The sequence below is a fragment of the Gracilinanus agilis genome, chromosome 1 (assembly GCF_016433145.1).
Source record: "Gracilinanus agilis isolate LMUSP501 chromosome 1, AgileGrace, whole genome shotgun sequence".
NCBI classification, from domain to species: Eukaryota; Metazoa; Chordata; class Mammalia; order Didelphimorphia; family Didelphidae; genus Gracilinanus; species Gracilinanus agilis.
The window spans coordinates 227,858,912-227,880,055 of record NC_058130.1 but is presented as its reverse complement, the minus strand read 5'-3'; the positions used below and the strand labels follow the sequence as shown (position 1 = coordinate 227,880,055).

Here is a 21,144-nt window from a genome sequence, read left to right as displayed (position 1 = left end):
CTTTTGATTCTACTCTCTTCTTCCCTTTCACTGTCTCTCCTCACAAGTATTTTGCTTTTAATCACCACTCCAACCACCCCCTCCCTTCTATTACTCTCCCCTTATCTTATTCTATTTCTCTATAGTTTAAGAAAAGATTCTATATTCAAAGGAGCATGGTTGTTATTCCTTCTTTGAGCCAATTCTGATGAGAGTAAGGTTTAAATATTGTCCATACCACCCTCATCCTCCTCCCCTTGCCCCCTTAATAGTTTTTTCTGTACCTTTTAGGTAAGATACCTGTTCTACTTCTCCCTTCCCATCATCTTTTTCACCCCTTGATTTTTTCTTTTTTGCTAATCATGTCATCTCGATCAACTTATTCCCATACTCTCTATGTATATTCCTCCTAACTGTTCTAATACAGATAAAAATTTTAAGAGGTAGGAATAGAAACACTTTGACCTCTTGAATCCCTTCAGTTTTCTCTTCCTTGTTTACTTTTTTATCCTTCTCTTGAGTCTTGTACTAGAATATCAAATTTTCTGTTTAGGTCTGATCTTTTCATCAGGAATTGTTAGAAAAACTTTTATTTGATTAAATGATCATTTTTTCTTCTGGAAGAATATACTCAGTTTTCTGGGTGGGTGATTCTGGGTTGTAACCTAGTTCTTTTGCCTTCTAGAATATCATATTCCAAGCTTTTCAATCCTTAAATGTGGAAGCTGCTAAGTCCTATGTAATTCTGACTGTGGCTCCATGATATCTAAATTATTTCTTTCTGGCTGCTTGCAGTGTTTTCTCCTTACCCTGGGAGCTCTTAAATTTGGCTATAATATTCCTGGGAGTTGTCATTTGGGAATTTATTTCAGAAAGTGATTAGTGTATTCTTTCTATTTCTATTTTACACTCTTGTTTAAAAATATCAGGGCAGTTTTCTTTGATAATTTCTTGTAATATAATACCTAGATTTTTTTTTAACATGGCTTTCCAGAAGTCCAATAATTCTGAAGTTCTCTCTCCTGGCTCTTTTCCAGGTCAGTTGTTTTTTAAATGAGATACTTCATGTTTTCTCCCATTTTTCATTCTTCTGATTTTATTTTATTGTTTCTTGATATCTCATGAAGTCATTAGCTGCTTCTTGCCCAATTCTAATTTATAAGGAATTGTTTTCTTTCATGAGTTTTTGAATGTCCTTTTCCACTTGGTCAATTCTACCTTTTAAAAAACTCTTATCTTCACTGAATTTTCGAATCTCATTTTCCATTTGGTCAATTCTGCTTTGCATTGCTTTTATTTCTCTTCCCCATATTTCCTCAGACCCTCTCATATGATTTTTTTGGATCCTTTTTGAGCTCTTCCAGAGCCTAATATCAGTCTATAGCTGCTTTGATCTCTCAATGTCTCCTGGGTCTGTGCCTTGCTCTTCTTTGCCTCCATAATAATTTTCTATGTTTAGGTGTTTTGTCTTTTATGTTGGCTCATTTTCCTAACCTTTTCATAATTTTTATTTCTATCTTAATGGTGGCCTCTGTTCTCAGGTTAGAAAGGGCACTCTCTTAAACTTCAGTTTTTCCTTCCTATTACCCTCACAGCTCTAGGTCTGGGTTTAGGCAAGTTTCAGTTTTTCCAAGGTAATCCCAGTCCTTTGGGCTGAGAGTTCTAAAAGCTGAGTTTCCCCTTGGCTAATTCAGTCTCTCCCAGAGACTGTTCATGGCTTACAGGGCTCATGGTTATCTTATGCTGGGGATAAAGGCCTAATTCAGGCATGTGTCGGGATTTCAAGCCACAGTTTCGGCTAATTTCATTGCTTTAAATTAATTCAAGAATTCAGAATCAGATGAATTATCTCTAATAAGTACTAAGAATTTTTAGATATCTTCCTAGATAACTACTGTTTTTAACTTAAGGAACTGTGGAAAACAAAGATGCCAGAAAATTAGACACAAGGACACAAGTCTCAGTTTTGGAAAAAAAAAAAAAAAGAAAGAAAGAAATGACAACAAATTCCTCAAACTATTGGATTATAACACTTCCACTGATTCTTGTTTCTCTACCAAAATTCTATGATGGTTTATTAAGCAGATAGTTTATAAACACTTAGGAGGGAAAAGTCATTAGCAGAGAGCCAGAATTGAGTCACTAAGAATAAATGCTATTTACTGTTCTTAGTCATTTTCAGTCACATGCAACTCTTCATGACCCTATTTGAAGTTTACTTGACAAAGATACCATTTTCCTTCTCCAGCTCATTTTACATATGAGTAAACTAAGGTAAACAGGGTTAAGTGACTTGCCCAGGGTCACACAGTTAGCACGTGTCTGAGGGTAGATTTGAACTCAGGAAGATGAGTTTTCAGCTCCAGGGCCAACACTCTATCCACAGAGCTACCTAGTTGTCCCGAGTCATGCAAAACTATCTTTATATACATTTTTGATAGACTTTAAATTAGACTGCTAATCAGAGAAATACCATAGTCACAGGCAAAGTTTTCATGATATTCATAAAGAAATGGTGTAGTAATGCAGGTTTGATAATAGTTGAATAATCAAATACTGATAAAAGTGATCATTGCCAACCTAAATGTTTCATATCAAGCTCACTCCTTAGCCCTGTCTTGTTCATTTTATCATTTTTATCATTTATCATTTTATCATTTATCATTTTTTGACAACCTAAATGAATATAAAGAATGCATGCTAGTCAGGTAGGTGAATTATACAACTTTGTGGTATGCAGTGAATACTTATTTTGCCAAATAACAGAATCAGAATTCAAAAATATCTGGTATACTGAAAGAATTACTGCAAAATGACTGAACAAAATGTCATATGTGAATGCAATGCAACATTACCATGCCATAGGAAATAATGAATATGAAGAATGCCTAAGAATAAAAGCAAAAGAAAGACTTGAATGAACTTTATACCAAGTAAGCACGACTAGAAAAATAATATACATGACAATGATGTTACCAGAAAGAATTTTTAAAAATCACTAAGGAAGTAAAATGGCCAAGGTTGGCCTTAAAAATGAAAAAATGTATCTTACTCCCTTTTTTATAGAGATGGGGACCATGAATATAGAACACTGAATATACTTTTAATTTGGTTGATGTCCCGGGTTAATTTTGCTGAATTACCTTTTCTTTCCGGTTTATCCTTTGTTTTAAAGAATAGCTCTATAGGAAGGGTTTTTAAAAAAGATATATTTGGAAATAAAATATATAAACAAAAGATATTAATGAAAATGTAAAAATAAAAAATTCTAACAGATTGGCATACTATGTAACTCCCAGGGTTGTTGTGAGAAAAGTACTTTAAAAAGCATAAAGCACTGTTCCAATATAAAACATTCAACCAGGAATTTTTATTTGGGGTGTTTTGGAAAAGTTTTCCAAATTGAACAGGATATTTAGCTTGAAGGCTTTTAAAATTACTTTTAGCTTATGATTCTATGATTCATAGAGAAACCATAATTTCTTTTGCTTTTTTAAAAAACCTTTACCTTCACAAAACCATTACAATCAACACCGTGTATTGGTTCCAAGGCAGAAAAGCAGTAAGGGCAAGGAAATGGGGGGTAAGTGGCTTGTCCAGGGTCACACAGCTGCTAAGTGTCTAAGGCCATATTTGGACTTCCTCTCCCAATCCACTGAGCCACTTAGCTGCCCCCAAAACCATAATTTCTTACAAAAACGTCCTTAAAGTGACTACCAAAAGAAAAAAAGAAGGGGAATAAACAGGCCATTAGCCTGGCTTTGTCTACATTAGAGAATCATAGATCATAGCTAAAAGGGATCCTTTTTTATAGGTAAGGAAACTGAGGCTCAAAGAAGTTAAGAGATTTGTTTGAGGTCACACAATAGTAAGTGGCAAAGTAAGGATTTAAACCCCAAAGTCCTCTGCTCTTTTCATCATTTCTTAAGATCTGAATTCTAGGGACACATACCAAACAGCAAAACAACGAATGTGCCATTAATTCACTTGGACAGCTGTACCAACAGCATTATTAGAATTTCTAGTAAATATGAGTTTGTCACTGTAAACAATAACTACAATACAGGATGATCATGTCTTATGATGAAACTAGAACTAACCAGCAATTGGTATAACAATGGAATATTTTTTCAAATAGAGAGGCAGATGGAATAGTAGATAGATAAAAATAAGTTTGAAAAAATCTGGATCATACCTCTGAAACACAGTGACTTTTTAATCCTGAGTAATTCAATTAACATTTTATCGTCCTCTGAAACCTCTCTTAAGACTACATGGCACTGAGGCAGCTGGGTGGCTCAGTGGACTGAGAGCCAGACCTAGAGATGGGTAGTCCTGGGTTCAAATCTGGCCTCAGGCACTTCTTAGCTGTGTGACCATGGGCAAGTCACTTAACACCCATTGCCTTGCCCTTACCACTCTTCTGCCTTGGAACCAATATACAGTACTGATTCTAAGCCAGAAGGTAAGGGTTAAAAAAAAGAAAAAAGACTACATGGTACAGAGAAGGTTGTAGCCTAGCCTGTTAAGGGTAGCAAGAATTTCCTAATCTGGGAATTCCCTTTATCAATTAAATTATATAGTTCTAGCACCTTTCCTTGTCTCTTTTTAAGTGGAGTTGTCTTTATAATAACAATTTTCAAATAATGTCCCAAATAAGTGATGCTAAAAATTTTTAATGTACAAGAGATCTTGCCAAATAACATATTCACCTTCTTGATCTATTCTAGTATTTTAAGTCTCTATGATTCTATGAAATAGTCATCTACTACAAGTGAATAACAGACCTAGTAGACAGGGAAAGAATATGGATTTGGCCTGGGCCATATGGTTATAATTACAAGTGAATTTCATGAACTACCTCATTACTTTGTAGCTATACTACATATATGGTAGAACAAAATTGTTTATTTTGTTCCTTCATAGAGATCTATTAGTTAGGAATTTTTTTTCTATTGAGCCTAATTTCACCTTTGCAACTTTCATGCATTGCTTTCCTATCTGAGCCCCAAAAGAAAATCTAATGGTTCCTCCAATGATTCATGAACTTCCCCCGAAATTATTCTCCTCCAATCTAAATATTAAGAACTCCTATACCAGAAACATTCAGAATTCCTAAAAATGATTCTCATATGCATAATTTACAATCGGAGTCCTTTGAGTCCTACTCTGAAATAAATTTTAGATAAAAGGCAAGTATCCCTGAAATATTTCACTAAAGAAATTAATTACTTCCCTTTGGGTCTGGTCATTCAAGCAATTCTGAATCCACCTAACTATACTAACTGATATTTTATTTACATAAGTCCACCTTTTGTAAAAGCATACCAAGAAAATTTATTAAATGTCTTTTTAAAATCTAGATAAACTCCATCTAAAGAAGCCCTCTGGTCTACAAGTTTAGTGACCTTGATACAAAAAAAAAGAGAGGGAGAGGAATATTAGTTTAGCATGGCTTTCTGTCAGAAATTTATAACCATCACTTCTTTTTCTAGGTCCTTTTCCAGGTATTACTGAAAGAATGGCATGCTCTATAGCTTTGCCAGGAATTGTTGTCAAGCTTCATATTTTGAAGGTTATACTCTTCTCTTTCTTAAAAAAAAAATTAGGACAATATATTCCCCCTTCTCCAAACATGTAGCATTCTTCTCTTAATCTCTCCCCAAACCCCTAAAAATCCTGGGCAATGGCTCAGGGACCACATCTATTTATTATTTTAGTAACCTCAAATGTACTTATCCAGGCCCGGTGAGCTGAATTCAATCAAGTGTAGCTGGGTGCTTTTTTTACTTGAGTTTCAACTATCAGCTATTTCTATCATATCCTTTTTCTAGTCCAAAAGTTTTTCTCCTTGGCAGAGAAAACAGAAGCAAAATAAAAGTTGACCAATATTGTCTTCAGGGCAGCCAGGTGGCCAAATGGATGGAAAGCCAGGCCTGGAGAAAGGAATTCTCATCTTCCCGAGTTCAAGTCTGGCCTCAAACACTAGATGTGTGATCCTGGACCAATAACTTATGCTTGTTTGCTTCAGTTTCCTGATCTATAAAATGAGCTAGTTAAAAGAAACAGCAAGTCACTCTAATATCTCAGCCAAGAAAACCTCAAATGGCATCATGAAGAGTGGGACATGACTAAACAACAAAAAAAAAGCATTTGCCTTCTCTGTCATTTATTATTATTCCATCTATCCTGAATAGATAGATACCAAAGGCTTTAAATACTTGAAGACAGCTATCATGTCCCCACTAAGTCTTCTCTTCTACCCAATAAACATTTCATTTCTTCTACTGATTCATGTATGGCATGAACTCAAGTCTTTTTATAATTATGGTTGCCCTTCTTTGGAGAGACTTCAGTTTATAAATGTTCTTAAAATACAACTTAGAAAATTGAACTTCATTGGTTCTATATTTTGAAGGATGAAATTATTATTGAAGCAAGCCAGAAATATTGGAAAAAGATAACAAGGAAAATGCAGTGGAGAGAGTTTAAGGGTTATCTGGAAAGAAATTTGCAGAAGGCAGAGATGAATTTTGGAAAAGGTGATGATTAGCATATAAAGTATAGCATTCCCTTCCTTCATTTCTGGGTACAGTAAGAGAGATTCAAAGATACTGAAAAAATAGACTAATGGGATCCAGAAAAATATTCTAACTCTGTCATAAACATAAAGGGGATGTCAGGTGATGGGGAAGGAAAGAAGGAGGCATAACATGCTGGTGCTCACTGTATAATCACTATTCAACTTGGTTCTTTTTTTCATATTCATATTTATCACTGCTTTCTTCTTTACTACTTCACAGCTCCTAATACCCAGATCATAATGTTTGTTTCCTTCCTTTCTTCACAGGATAACAGATTTGGAATTTGAAGAACTACAGATGTCATCAAGACCAACTCCCTCACTTTACAAATGAGATATGTTCCTAAAAGGTTGGTTTGCTCAAGTTCACACAGGTAAAAAGTGAAAGAGCTGAAATATGAACCCAAGTCTTTGAACTTCAAATCAACCTTTTTTTTTCCTACACGATGTCTGAGTAGCATAAGAAACTCCAAAAACACAAACCACAGGCAAATGACCCACCTCATCGTACTTCAGAAATCATTCAGTCTTTATCTGATGCTACCTAAAGTCAATTACTTGCCTTTCAATATTCATACCAATTTTACTAATAAGTATTTTACTATTAGAGTCTGTGATTTCATTGGGGGTGCTACTTTCAACCAAAATAGATGCTATCCTCTTTACACTTTAGTAAAATTCATATATAATTTCATAGGTATCAATTTTTATATCTGTGTATAAAAATCTGATAGACAAGATAGTGGTGATAAGTTTCTACAAATCTAATTATTTAGGCTTATCTTTGGGCATACTCAAAGGTTTTCCAGTTTTGTAGAACTTGACAGTCTAAATTCTACTGGGTGGTTCTTCAAGAATCACCTTCATTCCATGATAAAGAATCAGAGTAGGATTTTAATAAGGGTTTGGTCAATTTAATAATGTTTAATCTATTCATTTCTAAACCTATAATTTTTACTGGCAGATAAATTCCCAGTAAAGAAATTCCTGCCTCTACTGAGGGGAGGGAAGGAGGAAGGGAGAGGGAGAGGGAGAGAGAGGGAGAGAGAGGGAGAGAGGGAGAGAGAGAGAGAGAGAGAGACAGAGAGACAGAGAGACAGAGACAGAGACAGAGAGACAGAGAGAGATTGATTGATTTGGGGAGGGGTGCAAGGTGGACTCCTTCCTCTAGAGTGTAACAAGGAGCATCTAAGAAAGTTCAGTGCATTAAGAACCCGGCCTGGAGATGGATGGTCCTGAATTCAAATCTGGCCTCAGACACATCCTAGCTGTGTGATCCCTTCACATAAGTCACTTAACTCCCACTGCCTATCATTTATTGTTTTTCTGCCTTAGAACCAATACACAGTATCTTAGACAGAAAGTAAGGTTGTTGTTTTTTTTAATCAACATGTCAGATTCAAAAATTATTTGGATAGGGACAAACAAAAAAGGTTAATCTCCTAATGAAAAGTTAAATTATCACATATCAACAACAGAATTTTCCAATCACTATGACACTAATCCAATGGAATATTAAAAGTAATTGCTTTCTAAGTCAAATATGGGTAGGAATTATGCTATACCACAAACACTGAGAACTTTAAAAGTTAAAATATTTTTTTTTTACTCCAAGGTGTTTTCATATCTCTGAAATCTAAATATCTAATTCCCTCTCATCTCTTACCTAAGCTCCAACTATACCTCCAACTGAATCCTTGACTGCTTCACCTACATTCAAACTCATCTCAAATTCAACATGTTCAGAATAGAATCAATTTTTCAACCAGAAACTATCATTCCTAGCTTTCTTATTTATTTTGAGAGCACTACCATTCTTTTAGGAATCCATGTCTACAACCCAGGTGTCTTTAACTCTCTGTCTTCTAGTGCAACATTTAATCAGTTGCCAAATTGTTTTGTTTGATGCCACCTCCTCAACATATTTATTACCTGTGTAACTTTAATCAAGTCACTTAACTTCCCTGAAGCTTCAGTTTCCACATCTTTATAACTAGGGGAAAGGAGGTCTCATCCTATGATCCTACACACATCTATTCCCTTTTAATTCACACCACAATTACCATAGTCCAGGTTCTCATCATCTCTTGCCTTTATTGCAAGACCCTCCTAACTGTTCTCTCTACATCTAATTCTTTCTGCTTTCAATCATCTTCCACAAAGCTGCTAAATTGATATACTGAAAGCATAGCTCTGAATTAAGAAATTGCCTGCTTAAGAAAAGAATGGATCTTTACTATTCTTATGATAAAAGACAAACATCTCTGTCTTTAGCATTTAAAAGTTTTCACAATGTGGCTGTAGGTCTCTCTCCAAACTGATTTCATATTGCTCCTCATATACATTTACTATAATGACCTATTTGCTGTCCCTTATTCAAGCACTCCATTTCCTACCTCTGCACAGAATGTCCTTCCCCCTCCAAGTGCTGAAATGCTTTCCCTACCTTCGACCCTTGAAACCTCTAGCTCCCTTCAAGATTGAGCTCAAGTACCACCTCCTCCAAAAGACCTTTTATGATTCTCCCAAGTTTTTAGTGCTTCCCTCCCTCCACCCAACCAAATTACTGTTTATGTTATATGTTATATATCCTTTATGTATGTACTATCTGTGAACACATGTCCTCAGAAGAGAATGTATGGAGGGAGTGGGGGTGGGGAGGAAGATTGTTTTAGTTTGTATTTGTACCCCTAGCTCCAAGCAATGTATTTGGCAGATAGCAATCATTTAATAAATGCTTACTGATAAATGTCAAAATCAGCTAAGCCTGGCAAGTTAAGTAAAAAACAACAAAAAGGGAGTCTGAGGGACTGTTTTGTTTTGAACTTGCCTGGGAAAAAGGATGAATTAAGAGTTAAGACTACTGCTCAGCATACACTGAACTATAATAATGGATGACAAGTTACAGCTGGTCAACTCTATTGTGCTTGTTTTCTTTGCCAAGGAGAACGATCTTTGGACTGAAAAAGATGTAACAAGAAATAGCTTAGGTAAACAGGTAAAAAAACTCAACCAGGGAGATAAGAAGAAAACTAGTTACTCTCGATAAATTCAAGCTACCAGGCCCAAAAGAAAATAAGGTGGTCAAAGAATTGGCAGATGTGATGGCTACACTACTGTAAATTAAACTTTAAAAATTCAAGGAAAATGGGAGGGTGTTGCAGAACTAAAAAATGCCCTAGTTTTCAAAAATGATACAAAGAGTACAAAAAGTCTGACACCACAGGACAGTTAGTCTGAAAATTTGATTTCTACAAAAGTCAAGAAAATACAAGATTCCTGAAGGAATAGTAAAAATCCCAACAAGAACTAGTTCAACTAATCTATTAGAAATATGTATCTACTAGGAATTTGTACAACTATGTACAAAGCAGAATAGGATAAAGTGCCATAAGAAATACAAGAAGGGAGAAAATTTTTATCTGGGGGAAGAGGGGTTCAGGAAAGATTTCACAGAGAAGTTCTTTAAAGAAAGAAAAGAATGTCAACAGATAGGTGGAAAGAGTACATTCTAGTTATGGGAGATTTTTCCATAAATAAGGTAAGGCAGGACAGGGCCAAATCTGGAGAAAGTTGGTAGCACAGTTTGGTTAGAGTAAGTAGAATGTGAATAATAATAGTAACAATGAATTGAATTTATATTGCTCTATATTCTTTTTAAAGCACTTTATTTGATCTCATTTGGTTTTTAAAACTATACTTCCAGGAGGACACAACAAATATTATTTTCTTTTCTAGAGAAGGAAATTGATGTTAAATTGACCTCCTCAAAATTGAACAAGAGTCAGAACAGGATTCAAACAGAGCATTTCTAACTAGAATTTTAAAATTCTTGCTCCTGCCCTATGACACCTCATGTAGAAAGCAGACTGAAACTAGCCCGTGAAGGGCCTTAACTTCCAGGCTATATTTCATCCTTTGGGCAATGGAAAGCTATTGAAAGCAGGAGAGTGATATGATCGTTATGTGTTAGGAAACTTATTTTCACAACTGTGTGAATGCTATATTGAAAAGAGATGGGGATGGGTAGAAGAATCACAAGAAATGTCAATAAAGTTATCTTTAAATATTAAAATCTGGACACACACCCCAAAAAACACATCACCAGAATTCTTAGTGCTCCTAAGCTGGGACCTCACCAAAGTACTAGTTACTAGTCAAATATACCATAAGTCATGTTGATCTTATAGTTCACTCAAGGATGTTTAATTACTGAAAGACTTCATTAAAAGATGTCCTTGAACACCTGAAATTACAACATTTAAACAGTTTCAGTTCCCCTTTCCTTGGGATTTAAACTAATACTATCCAAGAGTTTTACTTTGGAGGACTTTGATAAGAAAATATGTTGTCAATTGAATTCCTAATTCTAAGGCCCATAAATAAAACTTATTTTGAATCCTGCAAGTAGAATTTCAAGCAGTCAATTCTTACAGAATAATTGTTAATTACTAAAATCCACAATACATAATACATGACTTCTACATGACCTCTATTATAACCATCCTACTAACTTCTATAAGATAATATACAGGTCTTCAAATTCAAAGGTATCTCTAGAATCAGCTAGGTTAAAAAAATTTTTGCTAGAATAAAAAAAGTTGGAAATAAAAGTAGGAGGCAGAGTTCTTTACATTTCTAATCATAGGAATAAACTATTACCCAATTAGAAAGGAATAAAAGGATGACACAAGAGGAAAAGCACAGAATTTCTACTTAATTGGGTTTTAATTCCAGTTCAATTACTCACGAGGCAAATCACCTGACAAGTCACTATCAGAGCTTCAGATTCCTCATCTAAATAAAGATAATGATACTTGAACTACTTAATTGAGTTAAGAATCCTAATAGAAAATGGAAGGTAATATAGTTACAAGAGTATTCACAATTGGTAAGCAAAAAAAAAAACCAAAACCTTAGTCAGATAGTGTTCTTGGGATAGTCTATTTTCTCAGTAATATGGTCTTGAATATGAGAAAAAGGAGGATAGCATCTAATGCAGTTCCTTTTGAGAAGAAATAAAATTCTAACAATTAGTTGTCCTAGTAACAAAATTTAATAAGTATTTACTCCTTTTCACTAACTTTAGTTGTCATGACATTACCCGTTATTTGTTGTATCCTAAAATATTAGAGTTATACTAGTTTTAGAACTTTTGTGATTCAAAAAAAAAATCAAACAACTTAAAACTTAATCTTTATATTACTTTTAGGGGTATTGAAATCTTTCATAAAAAGTTCTCCAAATTGTTCAAAGGAAATGATAATTTTAGCAATAAAAAACCCCTATGCTTTATCATTTGAAATATATGCTTTAATGCCTAGGGCCAGTTTGCCTTAATAGTTCCATCTTGTTTCTTCAAAATATACCATATTTCAGAGAAGCACAAATTTAGAATTGGAAGGAATCAAACAAAAGCATTTCATCTTACACCCAATACCTGAAACTTTATAAAAGAGAAAGTCAAAGTTCAGAGAGATAAAAAGTTACCTAAGATCACATAGGTTAGTAAGTAGCAAAGCTAGAATTCAAAACTAGGTCTTCTGATTCCAAACCCAGAACTTTTTCCACCACAGTTATAGGCATCTTACACACAACAATAAACAATGAACACAACAATAAATGATGATGACCTATGTAGCTAGTGTGTCAAAATTTACTCATAAAAAAGGAATGTGCAGCTTATTACAAGATAAACAAAAATTCATTTATGAAAATTGATGATCAGTATTCAAAAGCACTTAACAACTACCATGTATCTACTACAGGCCAAGTCACACTGCTAGGTCCTGATGATACAAAGACAAAAACATTAATACTCTCAAGGAATTCCTTCTTATGAAGGTGGGAGAGGAGAGGGAAATGTACACAAACAAGTATATACCAAGTAAATATGAAGTAAGTTTTGTGTATGTGGTGGCACTAGAACTGAGCTTTGAAGGAAGCTATGGCTGAAGAGAAGGTACATTTCCAATATAGGGGACAATCTTGTGCAGTATTTTCATCCTTCATATAGGTCAACCATATTTTATTTTTCAATTATATAGTAAAAAAAAACAAACACAAAGGTGTTATACTTTTTAAAAATTCAGTTTCAATGAAGAGATTTGAAATGGCATTTTTTTTGACTGACAACCAGACAATTCCTTGGTAAGTAAAGAATTTCACTACTGTGGTATTTCATTCATTATTGTGAATCTAATCCCAGGTCATCCCTATGCCTTATACTCCAATGTGGTTCTTGCCTTTACTCTTTAATAATACTTGAGTCCTTCTAAAATGATGGAAGCTTTCTTTTAAAATGTTGTGGAGATTTTGCTGAATTTTGTTTGATCATTTCCTCTTTAAAAAACAAACTGAGGGACTGCTAGATGGTTCAGTGGATTGTGGGCCAGGCCTAGAGATGGGAGGTCCTGGGCTCAAATCTAGTCTGAGACACTTCCTAGCTATGTGACCCTGGACAAATTACTTAGCCCTCACTCACAAGCCCTTACCATTTCTTCTGCCTTGTAATACAAAGTATTGATTCTAAGATGGAAAGTAATAGGGTTTTTTTTTTAATTCTTTTTTATAAAGGAACAGACTCTGGGCGGGGAATGGAGAGATACAAGAGGAAATGTGATGATATAAAAACAAATGAAATTATTTTAAAATCTATTTTAAAAATATTTTGTAGCTACCAGCCTAAAACTGATGCTGTCCATCTTCTCTTCCTCAATCTCAATACTTGATCTGGTCACATTCTTCTCTAGTTACACATAACATCCCAGGACTGAGAGATCAAAAGAACTTTAAGAGATAATTCACTCCAATTCAATTATCTTACAGAAAAGAAAACTTTCAGAGAAGTAAGGTGCCTCAGTCAAAATTTCATTCATATGTTCCCGATGTTTTGGATTTTACTTATTGTTCAAGTCATTTTAGTAATATGCTCGTTATCCCACATGTCATCCAACACTTTTTAAGGCACCTGAAATTTTGACTCTATTTAAAACATGGCTGTTCCATGTCACACTCTATAGGAAGAGAAAAGGGAGGAGTAAGGAAGGAGTAAGGAGAGCTTTTGTAGCAGGGAGCAGCTTTGTATCACTGGAAGTGTTACACAATTTGCACAATAAAATCCAACCCAATCTCTTCCTATTCAATTCTTAACCCAGCTTACTGTGTATATACATCTATAGGGCCTGTCACAGATTCACAGAAACTAGAATTTGAAGGAACCTGAGCAGTCCATTCAGTCCAACCCATACTAGGAAGGAAATGCTCACAGTAATATACCTGAAAAATGGTCATCCATCCTGACCCAAGATCTCCAATGGGGCTGGAGGGGTAAGGGAGGGACCCATCACCTCTTGAGGCATCCTATCCCATTTCTGTACAGGTCTCATTATTAGGAAGTTTGGGGGGGAGGGGTTCTCCCCCTTATATCAAACCTAAATTTGCTTCTTTGCAACTTCCACTCACTGCTCCTACTGTTCTATCCTCTAGGTCAAATAGAACAAGTCTAATCCTCTTTCACATAACAGCCTTTCAAATTCTAGAAGGTGCCTTTCATGTTTCCATACCTTATTCTCTAGGTTCAACATACCCAGTTCTTTCAACAGGGCCTCAGACCTTTTCTAACTCCATTTGCCCTGCTTCAGGATGATCTTCAGTTTATCAACATCATTCCTAAATTGTGGTGACTGAACACAAAATTCCAGATGTGGTCTCACTAGGACAGATTAAAGACTATTACCTCTTTAGTCTGGGAAGAGATGCCTTTCTTAATGCAGCCCAAGTGCACATTACCTTTTCCAGCTGATACTTCAGTCTACTGACTCGTTTTGTTGGGCCTGCCAACTACTAACTTTCAGATCTTTTTAAAATTATTTTCTAACCATTATTCCTTTATCCTATACACTTTTTGAACTTGGGTTGGGGTTTTTTTTGGTCATCTATTATTGGACTTGACAATTACATGCCCAAGGTAAATGATGAACTAACTCGATGGACATATGCCCATAATCTAGCAATACATATCTTATCCTCTGTGGGTTTTCCTGTATACATTGGGAGGTCACTATATTGAGTAGTCATAAATCTCACTAGAACTGTTATGCTCTTTTAGACCTCAATAATTAGCATAATAACATTCACAAACAGTAATTTCCAAAAGACTATATATAAGAAAGCACTCACATTTAGACTTTGTGTAGGAATTTCTCCGTGATATAGAACATTTCTGGTAAGCATATAATTTCCCTTATTAATGCTTTGTTTTATCTTAACAATCAAGAGAATGATTCGGAACAAAATTTATATTTATCTTATGGTTGATCATATTTATCAAAGTAGTTTACATGATCTTAGCATAAGCACAATATACATCTTCTGGGAAGAAAACCTTTAATGCCACTCTTGCTCCAATGCATAGGTGTTTTTGCATCAACAATCAGGAATTTGTTATACCTCTCAGTTATACCTATACTATAAGAAAATGTGGTCTTCTGCAGAAGAAATACATATGAAAGTTTATTAATCTCATATCTTCATCAACAGACAATTTTCATAAAGTTTTTGTGGAGATGAGGAAAAGTTTTGTTATTTTATATTATATATTTATGTTATACATTAGTTGCAAGTTACTCTTTTTTTGTTGTAATACTGTCCATGATCTGTTCTATTCTTTTTTAATTCTATCCTCAGATACTTTGAAAATGGATCCACTGAATACTTTAAAAATGTGTCATCTTTGGGGGATGGGGGGAAGCTGTGTAGCTCAGTGGACTGAGAGCCAGGCCTAGAGATGGGAGGTTCTGAGTTCAAATCTGAACTCAGGCACTTCCTAGCTGTGTGACCCTAGGTAAATCACTTTACCCCCATTGTCTAGCTCTTTCCATTCTTCTGCCTAGGAACCAATACACAATATTGTTTCTAAGGCAGAAGGTACGGGTTTTTTGTTGTTGTTGTTTTTGTATGTGTTTTTTTTTAAACCCTTACCTTCTGTCTTAGAGTCAATACTGTGTATTAGCTCCAAGGCAGAAGAGTGATAAGGGTAGGCAATGGGGGTCAAATGACTTGCCCAGAGTCACACAGCTGGGAAGTGTCTGAGGCCACATTTGAACCCAGGACCTCCCATCTTGGCCTGGCTCTCAATCCACTGAGCTACCCAGCTGCCCCCTAAGCTTTTTAAAAAAAAGGTGTCATTTTTGGCATCTTTTACTGCAAGTACTTGATCAGGCATAACTTCTCTTCCTATCTCAAATGCCATTTTCCACTTTCTCATTCATTTTATATAGAGTCCAAATGTAGCAATTCTACTGTCACTGATGATGAGAATCAATTTCTATAGATATCCTGAAAATGTTTCACTTTATGTCTATTTGTTGTCCTTCTTCCAGTTTCATTTAAAAAGTCTCTCAAAGATAAGCCAGATTGACTCTGATGCCAAGATGTCTATAGATTCTCTTTCCTCTCCACAGGTTTTCCATCTCTTTTTTGATGAAGCTATTCATAATCTTTTTCCTCCATAAATGTTTTACAAATGAGGTTCAAGGTTCACAGATTTAAGTTGTTTGCCCTAGGCCATCATCTCTCCATTAGGTAAGGAGATAAAACTGAGGCAATTCTAAGGGTCTTTTACCTTCTTCATGTTGGTGGCAAGTTTATATCTGCTAAAATTCTCTTTTAAATGGCAATAAATGCCATTAATTTCCCATTTTTCAGAATCAATCCACAATTATCATTCAAATGTCTTCTTGCCAAGTTGTGTGCTAAAAATAATAGTCCTGGCTCTCAAGAGACTTATATCATGGAGACAACATGAATATATGTAAGAATATAGAGAATGCAAAATTTTAAAAATTTAAACGAGTTAAATACAAGTGAGAAAGGAGGACATTAGAAGCTGAGGTAAAATCAGTAAAGGTATTGTGTGAAGGTGAAGTGAACTCAGCAGTTCTGAAGGAAGTGAAAGATTCTAAGAAGTAGAAATGAGAAGGAAATACATTCCAGGTATCAGGAACAGCAACAACTTGTTTAAATAGCTTAGGCTGGAGCTATTATAACACACAGTACCTTTATCTTTTATTCTAATTTAGAGTTGATTTTTACCTTTTTCTAAATAGCTGGTGACCTAACTGCAAAGACCCAATTCTAAAATGATAACCACCATGATAAAGTTATTTCCCATCAAAATAAAGTCAAATTATATTTTTGGCATTGTTGGTAATATTTTTGGTTACCAAAACTTTGGTAATGAAAGGTAAAGTTCAGTTCCTATCCTAAAGTTCACATCCAGTACTTTCGGACTTCCTTAGTGTTCACGATATAGTTTCCTCTCTTACTCCTAAACCTAGTTTTTCCAGTTATTTTTCATCATCTTCCTATATGCACACCTAGCACATTAAAGTCAATCAAGTATAAAAACATATGTTGATTTGGTTGAAGGATCTTGTCAGGTTCTACATGGAATTTAACAACTTCTTGTCCTCCTTCCAATTTCATCTAAAAAAAGGCTCTCAAGGGAAAGTCCTATTAAATGCCACTGGTGATTTCTATAGATTCATTTTCCTATCCACAGTTTTTCTATCTTTTCTGAAATTAAAGTACTAATAATCTTTCACCTCCTCCATAAATATTTTACAAATAAGGTTCAGAAACAACTGTTGGCATGAACCTGTGGTTACCTTCACCTCGCTCTGTTTGCTTACTTGCATCATGAGCACTAACTGCCAAGGTGAAATGGCCAAGCATTTCATAAACTACTTTCTGTGGCCTTTGGGTGTATGAGAAAAACAACTGCACCAACTTCTTTCCTGCAGGCCATCTTTACATTTAGCTACAACTACACTGTCTTTTGGTTGTATTTATGGAATATTCTTATAGATTTGGGTCAGTTCCTTGGTATTATTTTATCATAGGAAAAATTTTATCAGGAAAATTTCATATATACCATTAAATTAATGTTTTAAAGCGATCTAAAAACAATGTATTTCTTAGTTTCCTTTGCTCCCTCTACTCCTCTTTTTATGACTGTGCAACTGTCACTGAAGAAACATAAGGAAGTTTCAAAATCCTGAGATCATTTTGTTTAATTTATTCCATGGTTCCTAATAGCCAAAGAATTAATTCTTCACCTACTAGCAAACCTGAAAAGCCAGGCCAGACCTTAAAAATGTAGACACCATCTATGTCCACAATCATGCTTTCCAGTTTGGTAGAACAACCTCCCAGAGGCAGAGGCAGAGTCATCATCTCTGCCACAACTATTAAGGCAATGGAGCAGAACCATATAGAGACAGGTAACAATTACTGGGAAAAGCTTTTTCAAAAGCATTATTAAATACCAATACATAAAAACATTTTTCAATATATTTTTTAATTTTCTGATAAAATCAGATGAGACTGTGAGTTAACATGCTTTATTTAAAAAGCTAAGAAAAATGATGCCTGTATATAGACCTGTAAGTACCCTAATATTTTGTCAATATCATTTTAGGGCACAAATATAATTCCTAACATCAGAAGGAAAAAAAAAACATGATTTCACATACCATCATAGTCTACATCATTTCTCTTCTTAATATCATAGACAAAATTTCAGCCCCTATTTTTCTGTCTGGATCTAAAAGATTAAAATAAATTAGCTAAACTAAGAGCCATTACAATTTTATTTAAAACTTATTAATGAAAGGCAAGTCTGTTGTTTTTAAAGGAAAAAAATTCTTAATCTTTTTTGTGATTTTATGCAATTTATGAACTTTTAACCCTAAAAACATTAAAAGAATCTCAAGATCAAGTGATCCAAAAATGTCATTCATGTTATAAAATATGGAAAATCAGACATTTGAATAGATTTGAATTTGTTTTCTCAAAAAATAGATCTTAAATTTGTCAATCCCATGAATATTAACTTTCAGTGAACATACTAGGCTTTTTAATTTAATAAGATTAAACTAATTACAAAGTTTAAAAAATACACACAAGGTAAAAATCTCTCAGATAAGGGAATGCACTAACATTATGAATGTAAAGCAGCACATTCAAAGATTAAGAAATGTCAGAAAGTACTTTAGAAAGCATTTTGTCCAAATCTCTGATCTTACCAATTAAAAAATAAATAAATAAGGTCCAGAACTTGCTCAAAGCTACACAGCTGGTAAGAGGTGGAGTAAGGATTGAAATGAGGAACCAAAACAGAGGTCTTTTTGCACACCATAAGAATTGGCATTTCTTTACTGAAAATAAGGAATCACATAATTGAAAATTAGTATATCGTTATAACACAAAACTTTTAATTTAAATTATTTACCATGGCTTTAATTATTTTAAATATCCTTCCTTGTGAAAATCCTGACAATTGAAATCATTTAACATCAATTATAGTTTAAAAAAAAAAAAGGAAGAAAAGTTCCCTGTTTAAGAGCATATCTCAAATGTTCAGGAATTGTCTATTTCAGTGAAAGGAATCACAAGAAACACAAATGAAGCCAAGTGTAAAATGTTGCCTTTGTATTTTAATTTCATAAAGCAGAATTTAAAGAAAGTTTAAATTTAAGTAGTATTTGCTTTACAATTCTTTTCAAAAAGGTATTCATAATTACATCTTTAACTATCAATATCCCATTATACTTCTAAATAAGCTTATTTAATATTAGAAACATAACTTTAAAAAACACACCCAACATAAACAGGTATACCAGTACAAAAAGCCAAATTCATAAACTTAATGGAAAAGGAAGTTCTATTCTAAAGTTCCTGTAATGTACTTATTTTTCTTCCAAAATTAAAAAAAGCATTTCACAAATTTACTAATTTATGCATAAGTCTTTCCTGTCAGAATAAGTTCCTTGAGAACAAGGATTTTCATTTTTTTCTTTGAATACTTAGCACATTACTTGTCATGTAAAGCATTTAAAAAACACTGGCTGTTTCATATAGCCTAATGAGGAATCATTAAGCAAACAAGGGTTGACAATACCTTAGTCAATTTTAATCCTGTCAATGTTTAAACTCGCAAGGCTCATTAAAAATTTTTTTTCACTGCTTTTATGAGAAAAAATTAGGACATATATAGAATGATGATGATAATAGCTTAACTTCGATTTCTTTGCTGGCAATACATTTAATTCTCAAGGAGCAACTAAATCAATGTTACCTATAATTTAACTAACCTCTAACTCAAAATCCTAGAAAAATGACCCCTAGTCATTTCACTTACCTAGAAACATCACTACTACCACATGCACGGAATATATTGCTTTACATTTTATAAAATATCAGGAATTATAGCATCTTTCTTTAGTACTAACAAATAAGCAATGCTCCAACAATGGCCATGGAAAAGAGGGAAAAGTCTAATTTTACTGGAGTAGGGGTGAAAAAAGTTACTTAAACGCTGAAATTGAATAAGCTTTTTTCTTAACACTTTACTTAAGTGAGTAGATGGCAATAATTAGCACAGGATTGCTACAGCAGAGTCCTAGGTACCTGTTAGAAAGTGGGTTTCTTCCAGAAAGGTAAAAACAAAAACAAAAAAACCCTCAAGTATTTTTCTTTTCTCCATAAAACTATATTTTGAGGGAAACCAACAAGTCTTCCAAATTAGACATAAAATTTAGCTCATTTTCCCTATCCTTATAAGAAGATAACAATTATAAAACATTTTAATCTCTCTAAACTAAGTCCAGTTTTTAAAAGAAAAGGAAGAGAGAGATTTGATTTTTGAGAAAAGAACAGTTCTCATCAGGGTTTTTACCTCCACAATAAGATAATTAGAAATCAGCTGAATCCAAGAAGGGGGGTGGGGGGGAATTATCAGCTGACTTGACAAATCCTAGATAGGCATTTTTCTAGATGGGCAGGGGGATACACCTAGGTACACAGATCAGACTCTTCCAGGAAGAGAGAAATCAATAGGGTGACCAGCAGGTGGCTGTGTGCAACTCCCAGAGGAAACAATCATCCCCTCAAAAGAAATGTGAACAATGACAAGTGAAAAAAAAAATCCACAACACAATTTTTGTTCCAAAGAACACCCAATCCCTAGCTCACAGCTGCCCCTAGTTGACTCAGAGTCACCTACATAATAAAGTAAGTCACATTTTCCCTTTCCTAATGGTAGCCACCTAGGACTTCTCATTTCCAAACCGCGATTAGCAGGCACCCTTCGACTCTTGCACTCCACTGCGGTTGCAGTCCAGCATCCATTCAAAGACAAACCTCCTTACCCCACCAGTCCTTCCTACTCCCCTACCAAAAAAATTAATAAAACCTCAATCTACTTCCCAACCCCCATTCATATACTATTTCCCTAAAGCCCCCGCTGCCTCTCAAAACAACCTTCTCCATCCTCTGGCCCCTTGGGGATACTCCCCCCAATACCACCCACTAGGCCGCAGAGACAAAACAGCTCCCCGTACCCAGCCACCCCTACCCCATAAAGCAGTCCTTCCCCGTGGACACCCCCTGCTGAGGGTCGCCAGGACTCGATGCGCCTCCCCGCGCCATCCCCCCCCCTCCCTCCACAGTCGCTGATTAGAAGCTGGAGACAAGACTGCACAGGCTGGATTCAGCTCCCGGCCGCAGTCGCAGCCCCC

At 34.9% G+C, this 21,144-nt stretch overlaps 1 protein-coding gene across 1 annotated transcript in view; it reads right to left on the bottom strand.

Moving 5' to 3' along the window:
- The window catches only part of UGCG (UDP-glucose ceramide glucosyltransferase), a 61,231-nt gene extending 40,176 nt beyond the window's left edge, over positions 1–21,055 (bottom strand). Inside the window, exon 1 of the mRNA XM_044679147.1 lies at positions 20,982–21,055. Within this exon, the coding sequence (XP_044535082.1) occupies positions 20,982–21,055 (74 nt within the window). The remainder of the gene's footprint in view (positions 1–20,981) is intronic.
- Positions 21,056–21,144: the final 89 nt, after the last annotated feature.